Source organism: Silene latifolia, chromosome 9, assembly GCF_048544455.1.
Source record: "Silene latifolia isolate original U9 population chromosome 9, ASM4854445v1, whole genome shotgun sequence".
Taxonomy (NCBI): Eukaryota; Viridiplantae; Streptophyta; class Magnoliopsida; order Caryophyllales; family Caryophyllaceae; genus Silene; species Silene latifolia.
Window position 1 is genome coordinate 44,271,905 of NC_133534.1, and position 19,570 is coordinate 44,291,474.

The 19,570-nt window shown below is 42.2% G+C and overlaps 1 protein-coding gene, 1 non-coding gene and 1 pseudogene across 2 annotated transcripts; 1 reads left to right on the forward strand and 2 right to left on the reverse strand.

The window, feature by feature from the left end:
• Positions 1-217: 217 nt before the first annotated feature.
• On the reverse strand, positions 218-793 carry LOC141600951 (uncharacterized). Its single transcript, XM_074421208.1, has one exon. The coding sequence runs from the start codon at positions 791-793 to the stop codon at positions 218-220; it is 576 nt and encodes a 191-aa protein (XP_074277309.1).
• Positions 794-2,218: 1,425 nt separating this feature from the next.
• Positions 2,219-2,325, forward strand: LOC141603255 (small nucleolar RNA R71). The gene has a single exon (XR_012525145.1). It is a non-coding gene; the product is annotated as a small nucleolar RNA R71 (small nucleolar RNA).
• A 1,551-nt stretch (positions 2,326-3,876) lies between these two features.
• The window catches only part of LOC141600952 (uncharacterized), a 53,537-nt pseudogene continuing 37,843 nt past the window's right edge, over positions 3,877-19,570 (reverse strand).

Genomic DNA, 19,570 nt, shown 5'->3' on the forward strand with positions numbered 1-19,570 from the left:
TCGGATTTGGGCACTTTCTTGGGGGGAAAATCGGTGCATGGAACAAACTCGGAAGGGAGGATATCAGGGTGAGTATCTCTAACCCCGAGGTCCAACTCCCTCTCACCTTTGTCATCGTCAATCATCATCACTGCATCAATTTTCTTTGGGGTCTCTTGGGTTAGGAGGTCATCAAGCATCTCAACATTGAGGTTCATGATGTTGTCATTTTTGTCCTTCATTTCTTGATTACGGTTTTCTTTGAAGCATGTGGTAGCTTGAATTCAACTTTTTCCTTCCCGACTTTGAATGACAATAGTCCCTCTTTGACATCTATGGTAGCTCCTCCCATGGCCAAGAATGGCCTACCAAGAATGACACGAGAGCGTCTTCCCATAGGGATGTCCAACACAACAAAATCGGTAGGAATTGAAAGCTTACCAATTTGTACCATGATATCCTTGAGAATCCCAATTGGAGATTTGATTGTCCCGTCGGCAAGTTTGATTGTAATGGAAGTGCGGGCTAAGCTTAAAATATTCAACCTCTTAACAAGGGCAAGTGGTATGACACTCACACTTGTCCCTAAGTCACACAAGGCACTATCCACCTTTTGGTCACCAACGGTACATGGAATTGAGAAACTCCTAGGGTCATCAAGTTTGACGGTGAATTCTTTTGATTTGACCACATTGCACTCCTTACTTGAGGCATCAAGCTCATGGCTACTAATGTCCACTCTTCTAAAAATGACTTCTTCAAGGAATTTGGAGTAATAAGGCATCTCCACCAAAGGTGGATTGGAGGTCTCCATTTTCATTACCAAGTCCATAAATTTATCATACCTTGAAGTATCATTGGCCCCTTTTTGATTGGACAAAGAGTGTTCTTACACTATGATCATCTCTTCTTTTTCCGGGCTCCTCTCAACTTCTACCATCACATTTGGTGCTTCCACAATTTCTTCAAGCACAAATTCTTCACTCATAGTGGTTGGTGTAGTCATAACCATCTCTCCTTTATCCGGGTCGACTTCAACATCCAAGCTTGCACCATGAATTGTCATTATTTGCTCAAGCACATAGCCTCTCATTCTCTCTTTTTCGGGCGCATGGTCAACTTCTTGGAATGTTTCCATAGCCATGGAAAAGGGAGTAGTGTATGATAACTCCTCTTGACTTGGCAAACCAAATGACTCTTCTCTTTCCTCTTCAACTCCAACCATGATAGCATTTACTTCCTTTCCCTTCATAGGGTCCCTTGCATTTTGCCCTTGTCTTAGAAATCCACCCGGTGGTCTTTGAGGATTTATGAGAGCTTGAGAAGCCACCTTAGCTTCAAGATTCTTGATTTGTTGTTGGGTATTACTTGCCAAATCCCCTATCAACTTCACCAAGTTGTCATATTTAGCAACTTCCATGGTATTACTTGCTTAGGGTGGTGGCTCTTGGTTGAAAGGTTGGTTGGAAATTGGAAGAGGAAAATCATATCCTTGATCTCTAAAGTTGGAAGTTTGGTTGTTCACTTGGTAACCTTGGCTAAACCCGTGATTTTGCCCTTGGTTGTACCTTTGGTTATTGTTGTATCCTTCATTGAACCCATTGTTGTTGTTCCATTGATTAAATCCTTGACCAAACCCTTGGTTGGCTTGGTTTCCTTGGTAAAAGTTTTGATTACCTTGGTTACCCCCATAATCTTGGTATGCTTGAGGTTGGTTGGCAAAGCTTTGGTTTGATCCTTGGTTATTGATGAATAAGGGCCTAGGTGGACGGTTGGAGAAATTGTTAAATGCTTGAAAAGCATTCACCTCTTGCACATTGTTCCCATCAAAGTTGTTATGATGGTTATTTGCACATACTTCATAAGTGTGACCCATCCCTCCACATGACTCACATGTTGATCTTTGCGTCACTTCCTCCATGGATGGTTCATGAGAAGTGGTAGTTTGATTTACTTGGCTCACTTGCTTCTTCTTACTCAACTCTTCAAGCTTTTTGGTGAGTATATCAAGCTTAGCATTAGTCTCCACATTCACTAAGAATTCGGGAGGGTGCTTATTTCTTCTCAAGATATTCACTCTTGTGCCGTAGTTTGCCTCGGAGTCCACCATTTTCTTGATTAGAGTCATGCCCTCCTCATCAACCAAATGATCGAATCCCCTCCCGCGGAGGCATTCACCATTTCTTTTGTTCTTGGCAACAAGGTTTGGAAGAAGGTTTGGGTGACATACCAATCCGGAATCCCATGGTGAGGGCAACTAGTGATAAGATCTTGATATCTATCCCATGCTTCACCCAAGGATTCTCCATCCTCTTGTTGGAAAGTGTGGATTTCATTTCGAAGCATGGCGGTCTTGGATGATGGATAGTACTTGGCCATGAATGCCTTGGCTAAAGCGTCCCAAGTTGTGAATGTGTCCAGAGGGTGAACATTCAACCATCGGTCCGCCTTACCCGTCAAGGAGAATGGGAACAACATCATCCTTAGTGTATCTTCGGATACCCCTTTCTTTTTCATCATAGAGACTTTTCTCTTGAACTTTCTTAGATGAGCATGAGTGTAACATCCCCATCTACCAAGGAGCCTTAATAAGACCTTCCCTAGTAGATAAGGGCGTTACCATCTCGGTTGCCCGAGGACAGTAATAATCAAATGTCGATAAAAGAACGTTTAAGTTATATTACAAGTGATTTACAAACCAACAGACGCTACAAAGATACAACTCAAAACCACAATCTGCTATATGAACTACTTCTGTCGTGACTCGTGATAGACTCGTCCCTCCAAGCACCCAACTATGATCCAAACAACAACCTGCTAAGACTGACTGCTCACCATAGAGGATCACGGCAGACACAACAGAAACAGACAGCACAACAAAACCACACAAGGTCAGTGACTAAGATAACAGATATACAGAAGAAGACACAACACAAGTACAACAGCACACACACCACACCTCCTCCAACCAACCACACACCTCTGTCTGCCCGAAGGTCCAGTCCTGCCAGATTACCAATCGCACCCAGTAATCCACACCGCCAGTGGGGGACCGCAGCCGTTCCCACCTAAGCCCCGCACATCTAATCCGAGCAATAAACCCATGTTCCTTAATGTGCACATCCCCTCACGTGGCGGGTTCCACGGAGGGCGAACTACGGGCGTGAAGCCACTCCCGCAAGTGACTCCACTCAGCCGAGGGCGCACCTCGAGAATCACAGACAAACAATCACAATCAGCTGTACAACAATGAACACCGACTACTATGCCAACACAACATTAACAATTACCACAACCAATCAGCAATACCGACTCTACACCAACCAAACAACATCAACATACACTCTAGACAATCAACAGTACTGAGTAGGCAAACCTACCTTTAGCAAACCGCAGCGATACCGCGTCCGACCACAAGATACCAGTCAATCAAGCAAACCACCTATACAAATATTACAACCATCCATTACTATTACTACAAACCTAACTGAAAACAACGATGACGATGATGATGACGATAACATACCTATACAAAGTAATCCAGCCCCAAGACTGCTACCCGACTCAAGCATCCCATCCCCATGGTGTAAGCATCCTCCAAGGCCTCAAGGAAAGGGATTATAGTGAAGGAGAAAGGAGGTGACGGCATCTAGGTTTAGGAAAAAGAAGTGGGGAAATGATTTGGGATTTCACGATTGACGATTTATAAATCCCCGCTGCAAACCTGTTACTCGATCGAGTAACTAACTTACTCGATCAAGTGACCTCTACTCGATCGAGCTCCCAAGCTACTCGATTGAGTAGCCTCAGCTAGATCGAGTACCACACAAACCAAAGCTCACCACGTCACAAGTCATAACTCGTAAAGTTTCCCAAGGTCAAGATCGATGTCTAAGGTCAGTCAACATCGGTCAACGGATCCCTAAAAGGACGGGTATTACAATGAGCATCTTCTTCAATTTGTCCCCCGAATAAGTCTCTTTCAATCAACCCTACTTGGGCGGGGTGCATCTCAAAGTTGTTGGGAGCCAAGGTGCCGAAATTAATTGGGTCACAAGCATCATTGTGGTTAGGACGATTGTGGCCTCGTAAAGCCATTGGAGGTGGTGGGTTTAGTATTTGAGGGGGTGGTGTTTGAGGTGGTGTAATTGGGATTTGGAAATTGTGGAAAGGATTTTCTAGTGGAGAATCAATGATATCGTTTGGTTGTTGTGGTGGTGTGTCTTCAATAGTAGGTTGGGTGGATGAATTTGCTTGGTTTGAAGTGGCTTGAGTGGCGGTTCTAACTCTTGCAATAGTCCTATTCCTTAAGGCTCGAAAACGCCTTTCGGGGTCGGAGTCAAAGAGCAAAGCTTGATGGTTCCTCCTAGGCATGCACTTGACAAACCGTAAGACTCCTAGTGCTTTTACACACTAGGGTAATGCAAAAATCACACACTCTACAAGAAACACACAACTACTAAAGCAAACAACCACTACTACAAATACACGCAACCACAACGGCCCTTTAACAACGCTTATTCACGAAAATCATCAAAATCATCAAATCACTAAAGCTAAGACTTTAACTAGCTAATCATAACCTAACGCCCTCCCCGACAACGGCGTCATTTTGATAGTAGGGTAAAGTCGTCACACCCTTATCAAAAGTAATTTATAAAACCCAATTAAAAAGTAGTATTTAATCGGGGTCGAACACAAAGATGGCGGGGGTTAGATACTTGGTTTGTTTAAGTCTTTAGTTTAGTCAAACAAATGTAAGAGGTTGATTAATTGTAAACTAAGATGCAAACGAGTTAAATAAAATTAAACTAAATGGAGTTGTATTCAATTGATGGGAGAACTAGAGTCTTCGGGTTCACTTGGGTAGGAGGGCATAAAACAAGATTAAAACAAGATATGGATGATGACAATGGTCAAGGAATTAAGACTAATTTCCTAGTCACCTTAAGTTCATTAACAAGTTGTCACTTAATTAAGGTGAACTCAACACTAACATGGCATATAGACCTTCCAATTGCATAAGCACTAAGACAAGTCAAACATGTCAAAGAAAGGTTCAAACTTTCATTCAAACGATTTTACGAACACTTAATATGAATGAGAACAAGACCGATCGATCTACTAATCATAGCATAAAGACCATCCAATAGCATAATGCACCAAGATAAGTTAAACGAGCTAATGAAAGACTCAAACTTTCGTTCAAACATTTCATCGAGCACTTCATATGCATGAAAGTAAATACCAAGTAATCACCTAATTCCAAATGTTAATAACCCAATTTTACACCCATTAATGACCCAAGATCCCCCATGACTCTAGATGAGACTACTCACACATGTTCATGGATGAGAAATCACCAACAATTTCCAACAAAATACAATCAAACATGGTAAACATGATAAAGATCGAAACTTTAGATGAATAATAATTAAACAATATGAGAAATGTAAACTAATGAAAGTAATGTAAACAATAGATGAGAATAATACCAACAAAGAGGAAAGGAACAAGCTTGGATAACAATGGAAGATGAATTTCTTCTTATCTTCAAATTACAACCCAAAGATTAAATGTAAACTAATGAAAAGAGATGAACTTGGATAAAATAGAGAGCAATTAAACTAAAATTAAGGAAAGATTACAAATTTTATTGAATAAAAATGAGAGAGGAAATATTAGGGTCTACAATGTTTGAGAGGAAAAATAAGCTAAGCTAACTAATTGGTAGTGTCTAAAGTATGGTGTCTAATATGTAGAAGAGTGTCCACTTTTATACTAGTCTAATAATTTACTACTAATACAACTAATAATAATCTAATAATAATAATAATAATAATAATATTAAAATTAATCTACTAAAGCTCACCTAATCAAAGATACAAACACACACAAAGAAAAATTGGGAACGGGATTAACGCTCATACAAATAAAGCAAAACAAAAGGGAAAAACAAAAAGGGCAAGACACAGCAAGGTGCCCCAGCCGGCCCGCCGGCCCTCGGTGATGGCACCGGCTGGGAAGACTCTGGAAGAAAAGGGCGAGTTTTGATGTGCTCTGAGCCGGTGGAGGGGTCGGCGGTCGGTGGACCGTCTGGGAGAGCAGATTTGATGCGATTTCTGTTGCGAGCCGGTTGGCCGGCAACCGGTGACAAGGCCGGCTGGGAGTTTTCTGAGAAATGAAGGGTAATTTTGGTGTTCTCCCAGCCGGTAGGGTAGGCGGCAGACGGGTACCCGGCTGGGGATGCAATTATAACGAATTAAACTGGAAATCGATTCTGGGTTCGAATACGACGATTGTTCGACTTAAGTGAGGGCTGTTGGCGCGAAACTTGGTCGGAGCAGATGGCGTCCGTGACTGGGGGTGCACGGTGGTTCAGTTTGACGAACTTCGATTTCGAGTTTCGGGTTTTCAAAGAAGAGGGTGGCAATGGTGATTGGTGAGGATGAAATGAGTGACGATGGTGATGAATGTGGTAAGTTGGTGACGGGAGGAGTGAAAGGGATGATGGGTATGATGGTTGCAGGTGTTTGTGTGTAGGTGGAGTGAAAGGTGAAGGTGAGTAGTGGTTGCACAGAGGAAGGCAGGGCTCGGTGGTCTATTGGTGTCGTTGTTTAATGATGGTGGATGATAATGAAGGCATGTCATGGTGATGACGAAAGTGGAGATGATGGTGGTTGGTCGTCGTTTGTTGATTGATACAGGTGAGTTGTTGACGAGTTTGATGGTGGGAGAGATGAAGGACGAAAATGGTGGGATGGTGGAGTGTGTGAAAATGGTGGTCTGATGGTGATGAATGAAGGTGTCCTGTTCAGGCGAGATGTAGGTGGTGGACGAATTGGTTGTGCGAATTGAGGACCTCCGATGTCGGATTATTCGAGGTGGATTCTGGGCTGATGCTCGTTGTATGTAGATGACGAGTTGTTGCTTAATGGTGATGTCGATGTTGGGGATGAAGATGGATCAAGGTCAAACTTTGACCTTTATTTTAGACCTCGGTTATTCCAATTTGCCACTTTGACAGTCATACCCATCTCACACACGCGCTCATCGAGTCTTCCGTCTTATTTTCTCTCACGAACTCGGACCTATAAAAATTAAATAAACAAAAGCAGTAACTAATTCTCGAAATATTATAGCATTTAAATTATTTATAATTAAACTTAATAATTACTAATTAACAAATAAAATGAGCTTTAGAACTAAATTCCGACATAAAAATATATTTATTCGCGATAAATAGAATTGAGCTATTAAATACTAATATTAATAAAATTCAACTAATCATTAAGTATAACCAATACGACTAATTATTATAAATTAGTTATTAGAAAGAGCTTTATAATCAATTAAGCACGCAAAAATCGAGTCGGAATAAGATATAAATTCGGAGTAAAAAGCGACTAAAATACTACTCATCAAATCCATTTTGATGGGTCAACGCGGTCGTCACATGCCCAATCAAACACATTTATATTTCTCAACAAACAACTAGTTAGTGGTTAAGTCGAGGTCGATCCACGGGACGGTGTGCTTTGGGTTCTAAGTCTATCTATCTCAATTTATGCTAGTGTCACGATTGTTGGGGTTTGAAGTTGATGAGTCTAAACTAATAGAACCAATAAAGTAAAACGAGCAATAAGACAAATAAAGATGTAAAAAAGTAATAAAGGATACTAGGATGTCATGGGTTCATAGGGGATTCATGATGGTGATCATACAAACATGTTTCCATAGTTACAAGCAACTAATGTTGTAGAGGAACCGAGTTAGTTTATATCTTACGGTTCATAAGAAGATTTAGGTCCCGGAGCCGAGTCGTCTAGATTGTACAACACCTACAAGTCGACTTACTTTCTTCCTATTCACTTCTATGCATGGTCTAACAAGACTCGAGTTGGTTTATATCTTACAAGTCTTGTTGAATAGATAAGAGATGGGTAAAAAATGCAAGGTTTAATAGTTTAGCATTTCATCAAACATAACATGTGCATAGGTTGACATTACAACAACCAAGCAATCATAAGATAACATATTAGATTAAGTATGGATCTACCCCCATGTTATAGTTCCCCTAATCCCCCCTTAATCCTAGTTAAGTAACTACTCACTTATTATCATGGGAAACTTGTTATCAATGGTGTCAATCATCACAACAAGTACTAACATGATAAAGGAGTGAAGAAATAAGCAATAAAGAGTAAAGAGTAAATGAATTATACCAAACATAAGATGAACAATTGGAAAGGAAAGAATAATAGAAGAAAACTTGATTAATTGATGAAGAGTTGTCAATTCTCCAATAATAACCTAATAATCTTCAATTACCCAATAATAAACTTGAATTACCAAATAATAAACTTGAACAATAATTAAGGAAAGATTAATGTGTAATTTTGTGGAATGATTAAAGGATAATCTATTCTTATCTACTCCTAATCTAATCTAAGAGGACTCTCTTTCACCTAAGGGAACTTGGCCCTTAGCTAGGTAATACAATGGAGTATATATAGTGGTACATCATTAGGTTAAGTAAGGGTAGATTAGTAAATAACAATGCTTAAGTGTTGAATAGAGCTTTGCAAGTCCCAAGGGAAATGCGCGGATCATGTAGCAACTCCTAAGAAGATCATTGCATCCTGGCTTGAAGCATGGTTGATCCTGTAAGGGAATCCGCTCGGATTGGCTGTGGGACGCTCGGATCCTATGCTGAAATGCTCATCCAGAGCTTGGGACGCACGGATCATGGGACAGGGTTCCATCTCCTTGCTTTTAAGCTTATGATCCTCCTATATACTCTTTATTCCTTCATCCTCGATCATCATTCTTGCCTCCTCTTCATACTAGTCCATTCAAAATCGTCAACAAGCTTCTGAATATGCGCGAGAGAAGGGAATTCCGCCTCATTATCTTCTTTCCTACAAGACATATACAATGCAATAGAAAAGCAAAATAGGAAGAAATTGACGGGTAAAATGGTCATGAAATGCTATATTAGTATGCAAAATGGGTTCAATTAGGGGACTAAATGTGCGCAATTAAGAGTCACATCAAACATCTCCAAACCGAACCTTTACGCGTCCCGAGGAAAGAGGTGACTAGAACTAGACCTTTATTTAAACTATCCTAGTAATAATATAACCGATGTGAGACAATTAGCGGGTCTCACTCCACCCCTTCAACTCACAACAAGACATCTATGAGGTAAGATGCATTCTTGGAAGGCAAGGTGGGGCTTGCCAAAATGGCGATACATCCAAGCATTAAGCACACAAAACAAGCAATGGATGCATCTACAAAAGAATAGCCACTTTCCTCATCTAAGTGGCGGAAATCATCTAAGAGGGAAGCAATCTAAGGGTACACACTCTATTGCAGATATCATTTCTCTAAGCTACTAAGTCTAAGAGGATACCAACAAATCACCTCTAAGTTGTGTCAAACTAGGGTACCTGTAACACCCCCATACTCCAAGTGCCTTACCAGGACCACTCGGGTATGAAGACATCACCATCTCGGTCGCCCGAGGTATGATAATCAAATAGACAAAACAGAAACGACGTTTATTATAAATAGTTTAATGAATAAATACAATCCTCAAAACCAAACCAAAGTACGATACAATATTCTCAAATGACGTCCAACTGAAATGAAAATAAACTAAGGCTACAGCGGAAGACTCCTATCATCTGTCGTGGCATCCCAGCTATCCCAATACTCATCTCAATACCTGCTCAATATCTGCTCACCATCCCCGAATGGATCACCGCAGGTTTACAAAACAACACCGGGGTCAGTACTAATCACACAATCAATATAGATAACAATAATAAGATACACAGACAGCTGAACTGTCACACACACACACACACACACACACACACACCAACTCCCATCATCTCAATACTAATCGTCCACTTTGGACCACCACGCCGAGTGGGGGACCGCATGCCGTTCCACCTAAGCCCCGCTCATCGTACGAGCGATAACCCTGTCCCATTAATGTGCACATCCCCTTCCGTGGCGGGTTCCACGAAGGGCGAAACTAGGGTGTGAAGTCACTCCGCAAGTGACCCACCACTCGAGAACGCATCTCGAGAACCACGGACAACCAATCATAATCACAATCACAATCACAATCATCATATCAACAACTAACTACAAAGACATCACCAATATCCCATTATGGGACTAATGCGAGTAGGAAATCCTACCCGGAAAGCACAACAAGCGAGACGGTATCTACAAATTTGTATCAAAACGCCTCTTCTACGAATCCTTCTCCTATCATATAGCACATAAAGACTACACATCACAAACTACTCATAAAAACCCCCAAACCCTAAATTAGGGTTTAACCAAACTTAGCAAAATATTATAAAAATTGTATTAAAAGCTTACCCTCGACGCAAGGAACTCAACGATACGAACTACGACACGAACTGACCGTCTGAACTCCGGGAATTGCTAAGAATGCGATAAGGAAGATGAAGTGGCTGCTTTCTTTCTTAAACAGGTTTTAGGTTTTGTAAAAGTGATTTAAGACAATGACGATTATGTTTAAATACCTTAATCGCATAATTAACAAAACCCGAGAAAAACTCCCGTAAAACTGGGACACTCGATCGAGTACCCAAGGTACTCGATCGAGTACCCCTACTACTCGATCGAGTACCCCTGACTACTCGATCGAGTACCCAACAGTCGAAACTATTTTATTTCGCAACTTGCCCTTACTCGACAGAGTAAGGGCTACTCGATAGAGTAGCCCAAGACATATAAATACGGAGTATTACAATCTTCCCTCCTTAAAAGGAACTTCGTCCCCGAAGTTCAAACCACTACTAAACAAAGGTACTCCCCTAACATTCCCGACTCAGCAACCGAACAGAAAACATGATACTAATCCAACTTATCCCGACAAACATCCCGACACAACATATAAAAGGTGTATAAAACTCTTAAAAACTGCTCGCGATCATCTCCTACCCCCCTAAAAGAAACAAGGTTACGTCCCCGTAACCATACATACCTGATCAAAAAGGAAAGGGTAACGCTCTTTCATGATATCCTCTGCCTCCCATGTAGCTTCCTCAGTCTCGTGGTTAGACCAAAGGATCTTAAGCAAAACTGTCTCACCACTCCTGGTCTTTCTAACCTTTCGGTCTAGGATCTGTTTAGGCACCTCAAGATATGATAAGGACTCATCTAGCTCTAAGCTCTCTGCCTCCAACACATGTGACGGGTCACTCACATACTTCCGCAGCTGCGATACGTGAAACACATTATGCACTCTCTCCAACGCAGCCGGTAAAGCCAAACGATAAGCAACTTCCCCAACTCGCTCTAAGATCTCATATGGCCCTATAAACTTCTGACTTAGCTTGCCTTTCTTCCCAAATATCATAACTCCACGCATCGGAGACACTTTCAGAAGAACCTTGTCCACAACTTGAAATTCTATGTCCCGACGATGTAGATCTGCATAACTCTTTTGTCGATCCTGGGCTGCTCTCATCCGTTCCCTGATCATCTTAATCTGTTCCACCATCTCATGCACCATCTCTGGTCCTAAAACCCTTTGCCTCAAAGACTATCGTCCCAACAGGTTGGACTCCTACACCTCCTCCCATACAAAGCCTCAAACGGTGCCATACCTATACTGGTGTGATAGCTGTTGTTGTAAGAAAATTCTATCAAGTCCAACCTCTGCTCCCAGCTACCCCCAAAATCCATCACACAAGCTCGCAACATATCCTCGAGGGTTTTGATTGTTCTCTCAGTCTGCCCATCTGTCGCAGGATGAAATGCTGTACTCATCTTCAAAGCTGTTCCCAACGATTCCTGCAACTCCTTCCAAAACCTCGATATAAACCTCGCATCTCTGTCAGACACTATGTCCTTAGGAACTCCATGTAACTTAAGCACGTTCTTTCGATAGGCCATATCCAGTTGTGCCTTAGTCCATATATCTTTCATTGGAACAAAGTGAGCTGACTTGGTCAGACGATCCATTATCACCCAAATCATGTTGTTACCTTGTTGACTCTTAGGCAAACCCACAATGAAATCCATGGAAATGGATTCCCACTTCCACTCAGGCACCTCTAAAGACTGAATCTTACCTTGTGGTCTTCTCTGTTCCCCTTTAACTCTTTGGCGGGTCAAACAACGGACACAAACTCAAATTTGTCTCTTTCTTCATCCCAGGCCACCAAAACGTTTTCTTCAAATCCTTGTATAACTTGTCTCCACCTGGATGAACTGAATATGGTGTGCAATGCGCTTCTGTCATGATCGTCTTTTTCAACTCCTCATCATTAGGAACACACCACCTACCATCAAACCTCAAACTACCATCTGTATGAATAGAAAACCGGGACACTGTCCCTTTCTCTACTCCAGCTCTCCACTCCACTATCTTAGGATCCAAAGCCTGTTTATCTCGAATGTCATCATAAAACTCCAGATGTACTATCATATCACCCATGGCATCTCCTTTCTGCATCATATGTATCCCAAAGCTCGCTACCTCATCCCTCAGCCTCATCAAAGATAGAGCTGTACACAAGGAATGTACACTCTTCCTACTCAAAGCATCAGCTACAACGTTGGCCTTCCCTTCATGGTAGATGATTTCCATGTCGTAGTCGCCAATCAACTCCATCCATCTCCTCTGTCTCATGTTCAACTCCTTCTGTGTGAAGATGTACTTAAGACTCTTGTGGTCAGAAAATACCTTAAAGATTGCTCCATAAAGGTAATGTCTCCAAATCTTGAGAGCAAACACCACTGCACCCAACTCCAGATCATGAGTAGGGTAGTTCTCCTCATAAGGCTTCAACTGCCTAGAAGCATAGACAATCACTTTACCATTCTGCATCAACACACATCCCAACCCATTCTTCGAGGCATCCGTATAAACCTCGAAATTCTCGCTCCCTTCAGGCAATGCGAGGACAGGAGCTGTGGTCAAACGCTCCTTTAATGTTTGGAACGCCGTCTCACAACTCTCATCCCAACGAAACCTGTTCTCTTTCCTCATCAACGCTGTCATCGGTCTAGCTATCTTGGAGAAATCTTTCACGAACCATCTGTAGTATCCAGCTAAACCCAAGAAACTTCTAACCTCAGCGACATTCTTTGGTGCTTCCCACTTTGTCACTACCTCAATCTTCGCCGGATCCACAGCTATCCCATCCTTAGAGATTACATGCCCCAGAAAGGCAACTTTCTCTAACCAGAACTCACACTTGGACAGCTTAGCATACAACTCATGATCCCTCAAAGTCTGCAACACGATCCTCAGATGCTCCTGATGCTCCTCCTTAGTCTTAGAGTAGACCAAGATATCATCGATAAACACTACTACAAACTGATCCAAGAACTGTCTGAAGATTCTATTCATCAAATCCATAAACACTGCCGGCGCATTAGACAGCCCAAACGGCATCACCACATACTCATAATGGCCATACCTTGACGTGAAAGCTGTCTTCGGTATGTCCACCTCTCTAATCTTCACCTGATGGTACCCCGACCTCAAATCAATCTTAGAAAAGACTGTTGCACCGCTCAGCTGATCAAACAGGTCATCTATCCTTGGCAAAGGATACTTGTTCTTTATCGTCACACGGTTCAGCTCCCTGTAATCTATGCATAGCCTCAAACTCCCATCTTTCTTCTTCACGAAAAGAACTGGTGCTCCCCAAGGCGATACACTTGGTCTAATGTATCCCTTCTCTATCAAATCATCCAACTGCTTCCTAAGCTCCTCCATCTCCTTAGGACCCATACGGTACGGTGCCTTAGAGATTGGCCCCGTCCCTGGCTTCAATTCTACGGTGAAATCTATCTCCCTCTTCGGTGGCAAACCGGAATCTCCTCGGGAAAACATCTCGCAAACTCTCCCACCATGGTATCTCGTCAATCTAGGGCTCTCTATCCGGTCATCTCTCACATGGCACAAAATCAGAGGACATCCCTTCCTCAGATACGACTTCAAGGTGACAGCTGCAATCAACTTAACTTTGGGTTTAACTAGAAACCCACGGTAAGACACACTAACACCCTTTGGACCTCTTAAAGACACTTTCTTTTGATGACAGTCTATCTTAGCTTTATACTTTCCTAACCAATCCATCCCAACTATCATCTCAAAACCGTTAAAAGGAAACTCTAGCAAGTCTACAGGAAATCAACTTGCCCAACTATCAAAGATACATCTCTAAACAACCTCCCACACGATACGGACTCACCCGAAGGTATGAAAACTTGCTCCCTAACGGACTCATATACTCTCAAACCCAACTGTTTTACATGACTCAAGACACAAACGACCGAGAAGCCCCGAATCAAACAAAACAAACGTAGGAATACCGTTAACAAGGAATGTACTGGGGTGATAACGTGCGCATCCTCCTCACCGCCTTCTTCTCCATCATGAACAACTTGCCCCATGGTCTTCCGCCCACCTCCCCTGGACAAGATACTAGCTGATGCGGTCGGCTTAGCACCGACCCTTGATTGTTGTTGTTGTTCGTCGGTGTCTTCTGATAAGAATTACCGCCGTTGCGGTTGCCTCCACTCTGGTAACTCGACTTCCCGGTTTGGCCATGATCCCGGTAGGTGTCTGTTGCTCGCGAAGCTCTGCGCAGTCTCCGGAAAGATCCCGGTGCACTCGTGCACTCATGTCTCTTGTGGCCTACGCCACCACAACCAAAGCAGTCACTCCCCAACTATTACTCACACTCCCACGGCCACGCCCAAAGGAAGCCCCGACACTAAACCGGACCCAGAAGAAAATCCTTTAGGCGATTGTGGTTGCCTTTCTTGTGATTCGATTGGCCACCACCCTCGCTCTCGGACTTCCTCTTCTCACCACGTGATCTCTCCGAGCCATCTCCACCAACCTCTCGACTCTTCCGGCCCTCTCATAAGCTTCCTTAACATTGGTAAGGATCCCCACGGGTAACTTATCCATAATCGTGGTAGTCAACCCTCTCTCAAACCTCAATGCCAGGTTCTCCTCACTCAAACCCATATCCTCGGCATACCTGGACTTCTCATTGAACCGCCATCGTAGTACTCGGCTCACGAGACATCTCGTGATCATCTTAAACTTATCAAACTCTTCCCTCAACTTACTCCTCACATGCTCCGGTTCGAACTCCTTCCTCATGCCCCTACGAAACTCCTCCCAAGGTATAGCGGGTAAGCCTTGGTTGGTGTATATCTCCTTAGCACTCACCTTCACTGAATCCCACCACTTGCCTCCGCCTCCCTCGGATAGAACGCACTGTTCCACTCTCATCTCATCAGGACAATGAACCAAGTCTAGGATGTTCTCCATCTCTCTCAGCCAACTATCAAGCAGATTAGGCTCCCCAACTCCCTTATATTCTTTCGGGTTAAACGTCGCAATGTAGAGGCTGATTTTAGAATGATCAACCTCCTTCTCCTTACTCTTATCCTTGTCCTCATTCACTCTCTTCAGGGTCTCAGTAAGAGCATCCTGGTGCTCTAACATCTTAACGATGTCATCTGTGGTCATAAGCTCAGCTCTCGCATACAAAGCAGTTCTCTTGGGCGGCATCTTGAAGCTATATAAGAAAGGGGTAAACATAAACACACGTACTAAACTTCAAAACACGAAAACACGATGCCCAGAACCCACTCGATCGAGTTCCCAAACACACTCGATCGAGTAACGGGCTACTCGATCGAGTGCCCCACGTACTCGATCGAGTACCCAAACTCAGAACCAAATGGACCTTTCCGATCTCTTACCTACTCGATCGAGTATCTAGGCTACTCGATCGAGTGGCCCCCTACTTGATCGAGTACCCCTAGTTACTCGATCGAGTGCCCCAAAACTCGATTCTGGACTCAAAATCGCCAAAAACCCACCCGATCGAGTCAGTCTCACTTGATCGAGTACCACTAATACGTAAGAGCTACCCGCATATTACGTCATATACTAACATGCTAAACTTTATAAAACCACATGATATCATAATAGATATGCTACGCATCTATTCTACTATCAACAAGATCAATTCATCATGCCATTAAAGCCACATTGTAAACATCCAACATGTTATTCCAACATCAAGTCTACACATATATTACTTTTCTTTCATATTCTCAACTTCTCCTTCAACATCCAACAATCACACACTTCATCACATTGTTAACAAGTTAACCAAGCACACATATGACTCGACAAACACTTTCCCATGTGACCGGTTCAAAGTTGTAGGGCGACCCCCGCGACTTTAGGACGTCTCCCAAGCCTTTGCACTAGCTCCTACAACTTTTACCCCGGGTTCATTTTAATTGACTCCCTATGTTCATTAAGTTCATTGGTTACAGGTTTCAGGATCGTCGCTCTGATACCATTTGTAACACCCCCATACTCCAAGTGCCTTACCAGGACCACTCGGGTATGAAGACATCACCATCTCGGTTGCCCGAGGTATGATAATCAAATAGACAAAACAGAAACAACGTTTATTATAAATAGTTTAATGAATAAATACAATCCTCAAAACCAAACCAAAGTACGATACAATATTCTCAAATGACGTCCAACTGAAATGAAAATAAACTAAGGCTACAGCGGAAGACTCCTATCATCTGTCGTGGCATCCCGGCCTATCCAGTACTCATCTCAATACTCGCTCAATATCGCTCACCATCCCCGAATGGATCACCGCAGTTTACAAAACAACACCGGGGTCAGTACTAATCACACAATCAATATAGATAACAATAATAAGATACACAGACAATTTGAACCGAATCACACACACACACACACCAACTCCCATCATCTCAATCGACCGTCCACTTTGGACTAGCCCGCCGATGGGGGACCGCACCGTTCCCACCTAAGCCCCGCTCATCGTACGAGCGATAACCCTGTCCCATTAATGTGCACATCCCCTTCCGTGGCGGGTTCCACGAAGGGCGAAACTAGGGCGTGAAGTCACTCCCGCAAGTGACCCCACTCACCGAGAACGCATCTCGAGAACCCGGACAACCAATCACAATCACAATCACAATCACAATCATCATATCAACAACTAACTACAAAGACATCACCAATATCCCATTATGGGACTAATGCGAGTAGGAAATCCTACCCGGAAAGCACAACAAGCGAGACGGTATCTACACGGTGTATCAAAACGCCTCTTCTACGAATCCTCCTCCTATCATATAGCACATAAAGACTACACATCACAAACTACTCATAAAAACCCCCAAACCCTAAATTAGGGTTTAACCAAACTTAGCAAAATATTATAAAAAATGTATTAAAAGCTTACCCTCGACGCAAGGAACTCAACGATACGAACTACGACACGAACTGACCGTCTGAACTCCGGGAATTGCTAAGAATGCGATTAGGAAGATGAAGTGGCTGCTTTCTTTATTAAACAGGTTTTAGGTTTTGTAAAAGTGATTTAAGACAATGACAATTATGTTTAAATACCTTAATCGCATAATTAACAAAACCCGAGAAAAACTCCCCGTAAACCGGACACTCGATCGAGTACCCAAGGTACTCGATCGAGTACCCCCTTACTCGATCGAGTACCCCAGCTACTCGATCGAGTACCCAACAGGTCAGAAACTATTTTATTTCGCAACTTGCCCTTACTCGACAGAGTAAGGGCTACTCGATAGAGTACCCCAAGACATATAAATACGGAGTATTACAGTACCTTTGTCCACAATTGCTAAATGCTTTCGTCAAGAGTAGACTCCCTTTGGTGTTAGAAACACTGTAGGATCGCGGAATTCCCCCTTTTGCCTAGACAAGAAGAAGGGTCGCCCCCTCTCCACCATGCAACAAAATACGATCAATGGATAAAAGGGATCAAGATGTTTTGAGTTTCACATTTGTAGTTTGCATTTGATTTATTCCCCCCCCCCCCCTCCCCCAATTTCTTGTGGTATTTGATTTTTTGAGAACATTTCTTTGCCATTTTTGATGTTTGGCATTTTCATATTTCGGCAATTCTTTTCAATATTGCATTTTTGAACATTTTTCAAAGTAACCCCATTTGTAACAAGGGTACTTTTATTAAAGCATAGGAGTCTATTTTTTTTGCTCCTCTTTTCATTGATGCAATTTGCAAACTTTTTGATTTTAATTTTGTACTTGAACTCAATTTGATGATTTTTGTGCCCATTCCCTTTTTGTTTGACAAAATATGATGATAGAAGTGTAAGAACGGTTGCATGGCTTCAAAGGTCACCTTGGAATAAACGGTAGCCAAGGAGTTATCACACCACAAGGTACACTTGACTAGGCCTTAGTCCATGGGTCAAAGGATACTAGTATGACACATCTTAGGGTGTCTTGAGGGTATTCTAGCAAACAAAGTCTCAAGGAGAAAAATTATCTACAAGGGCCTTATATACACTTGTCAAGCTTCCCAAATAGGCATTTTCACAAGATTTTCCTACCATGAAACTACATGCCATGATGCAACTAACATATATACAACAATAATGCAAATGCTTCTATCAACTATTATGCCATATAATCTAGATGCAACTCCTAACAACACATAGATACACAAACCGCAACAATAAAATACGCCACATTCTCCTGACATGTAAGCCCATCCTCCTCATATGAGTAATGAAAAGAAATGGAAGGGAAATAGGGATTAGAGCGAACATACCAAGCGGTCTTCATTTTCCCTTGCTAATGCCTCAAATGTAGTGTTGTATCTATGTGAAAAGAGAACAAAAACACAAGTATATACAATTCTACACTACTAAATTTAAGAACATGTTTTTGGTTTTTGAAATTTTCAAATTTTTATGGATTTTGTTTTAATGAAATTAAAGAACATATTTTTAGGATTTTTCAAAAATTTTCAATTTTTTTTTTTGTATTTTGGAATATAAATTTCCATCCCCCACTTTATTTTGGACATTGTCCTCAATGTACATCTAGGAGTAGGAATGAAAAAGAAATACATGTTTTTGGATTTTTAAAGTTTTATGGAAATTGAAGTACAAATGCAATGATATGAATGCATGCTCTAACTAAATCCAATTCTATATGACATATATAATAATTGAATGCAATCTAAACTACACTAGATAATGCATGCTACATGTAGATGCTTGGGTCACCTATGATCAAACCTCCCCAAACCGATTTAAGCACTATTTCTAGTATAGGAGAAATGAGGTTGGGTCATTAGTGGCAATGCATAAATTCTAGTCTATATGCAACTAATTACATGAATCATGTGAGATATATATTACAATGCAACTATACATGAGAGATAGGGAAAGAGTATCATACAAATGGAGGTGGTGTATTTGAGCACCTCTAGCCATCCTACTCATTATCATCATCATCATCGCGGTTTCCACGTCCGCTAGATCCTCCTTGGTCATACCCTCCTCCTTGGCTAAAGAATCCCCCACTTTGGTCTCCAAAGTTCCCTCCTTGGTTGCCATAGTTAGGGAACAAGAGATGTGGTCGAGCTCAAGATGGATGAGGGCCTCTAGGGTTGATGTACCCTTGTTGAGCCATGTTGTAGTAGGAGGGGTA

What these genes read in the sequence shown, in the direction of transcription:
- LOC141600951 (XM_074421208.1), bottom strand. Translation starts at nt 793, where the DNA reads ATGGAGACCTCCAATCCACCTTTGGTGGAGATGCCTTATTACTCCAAA.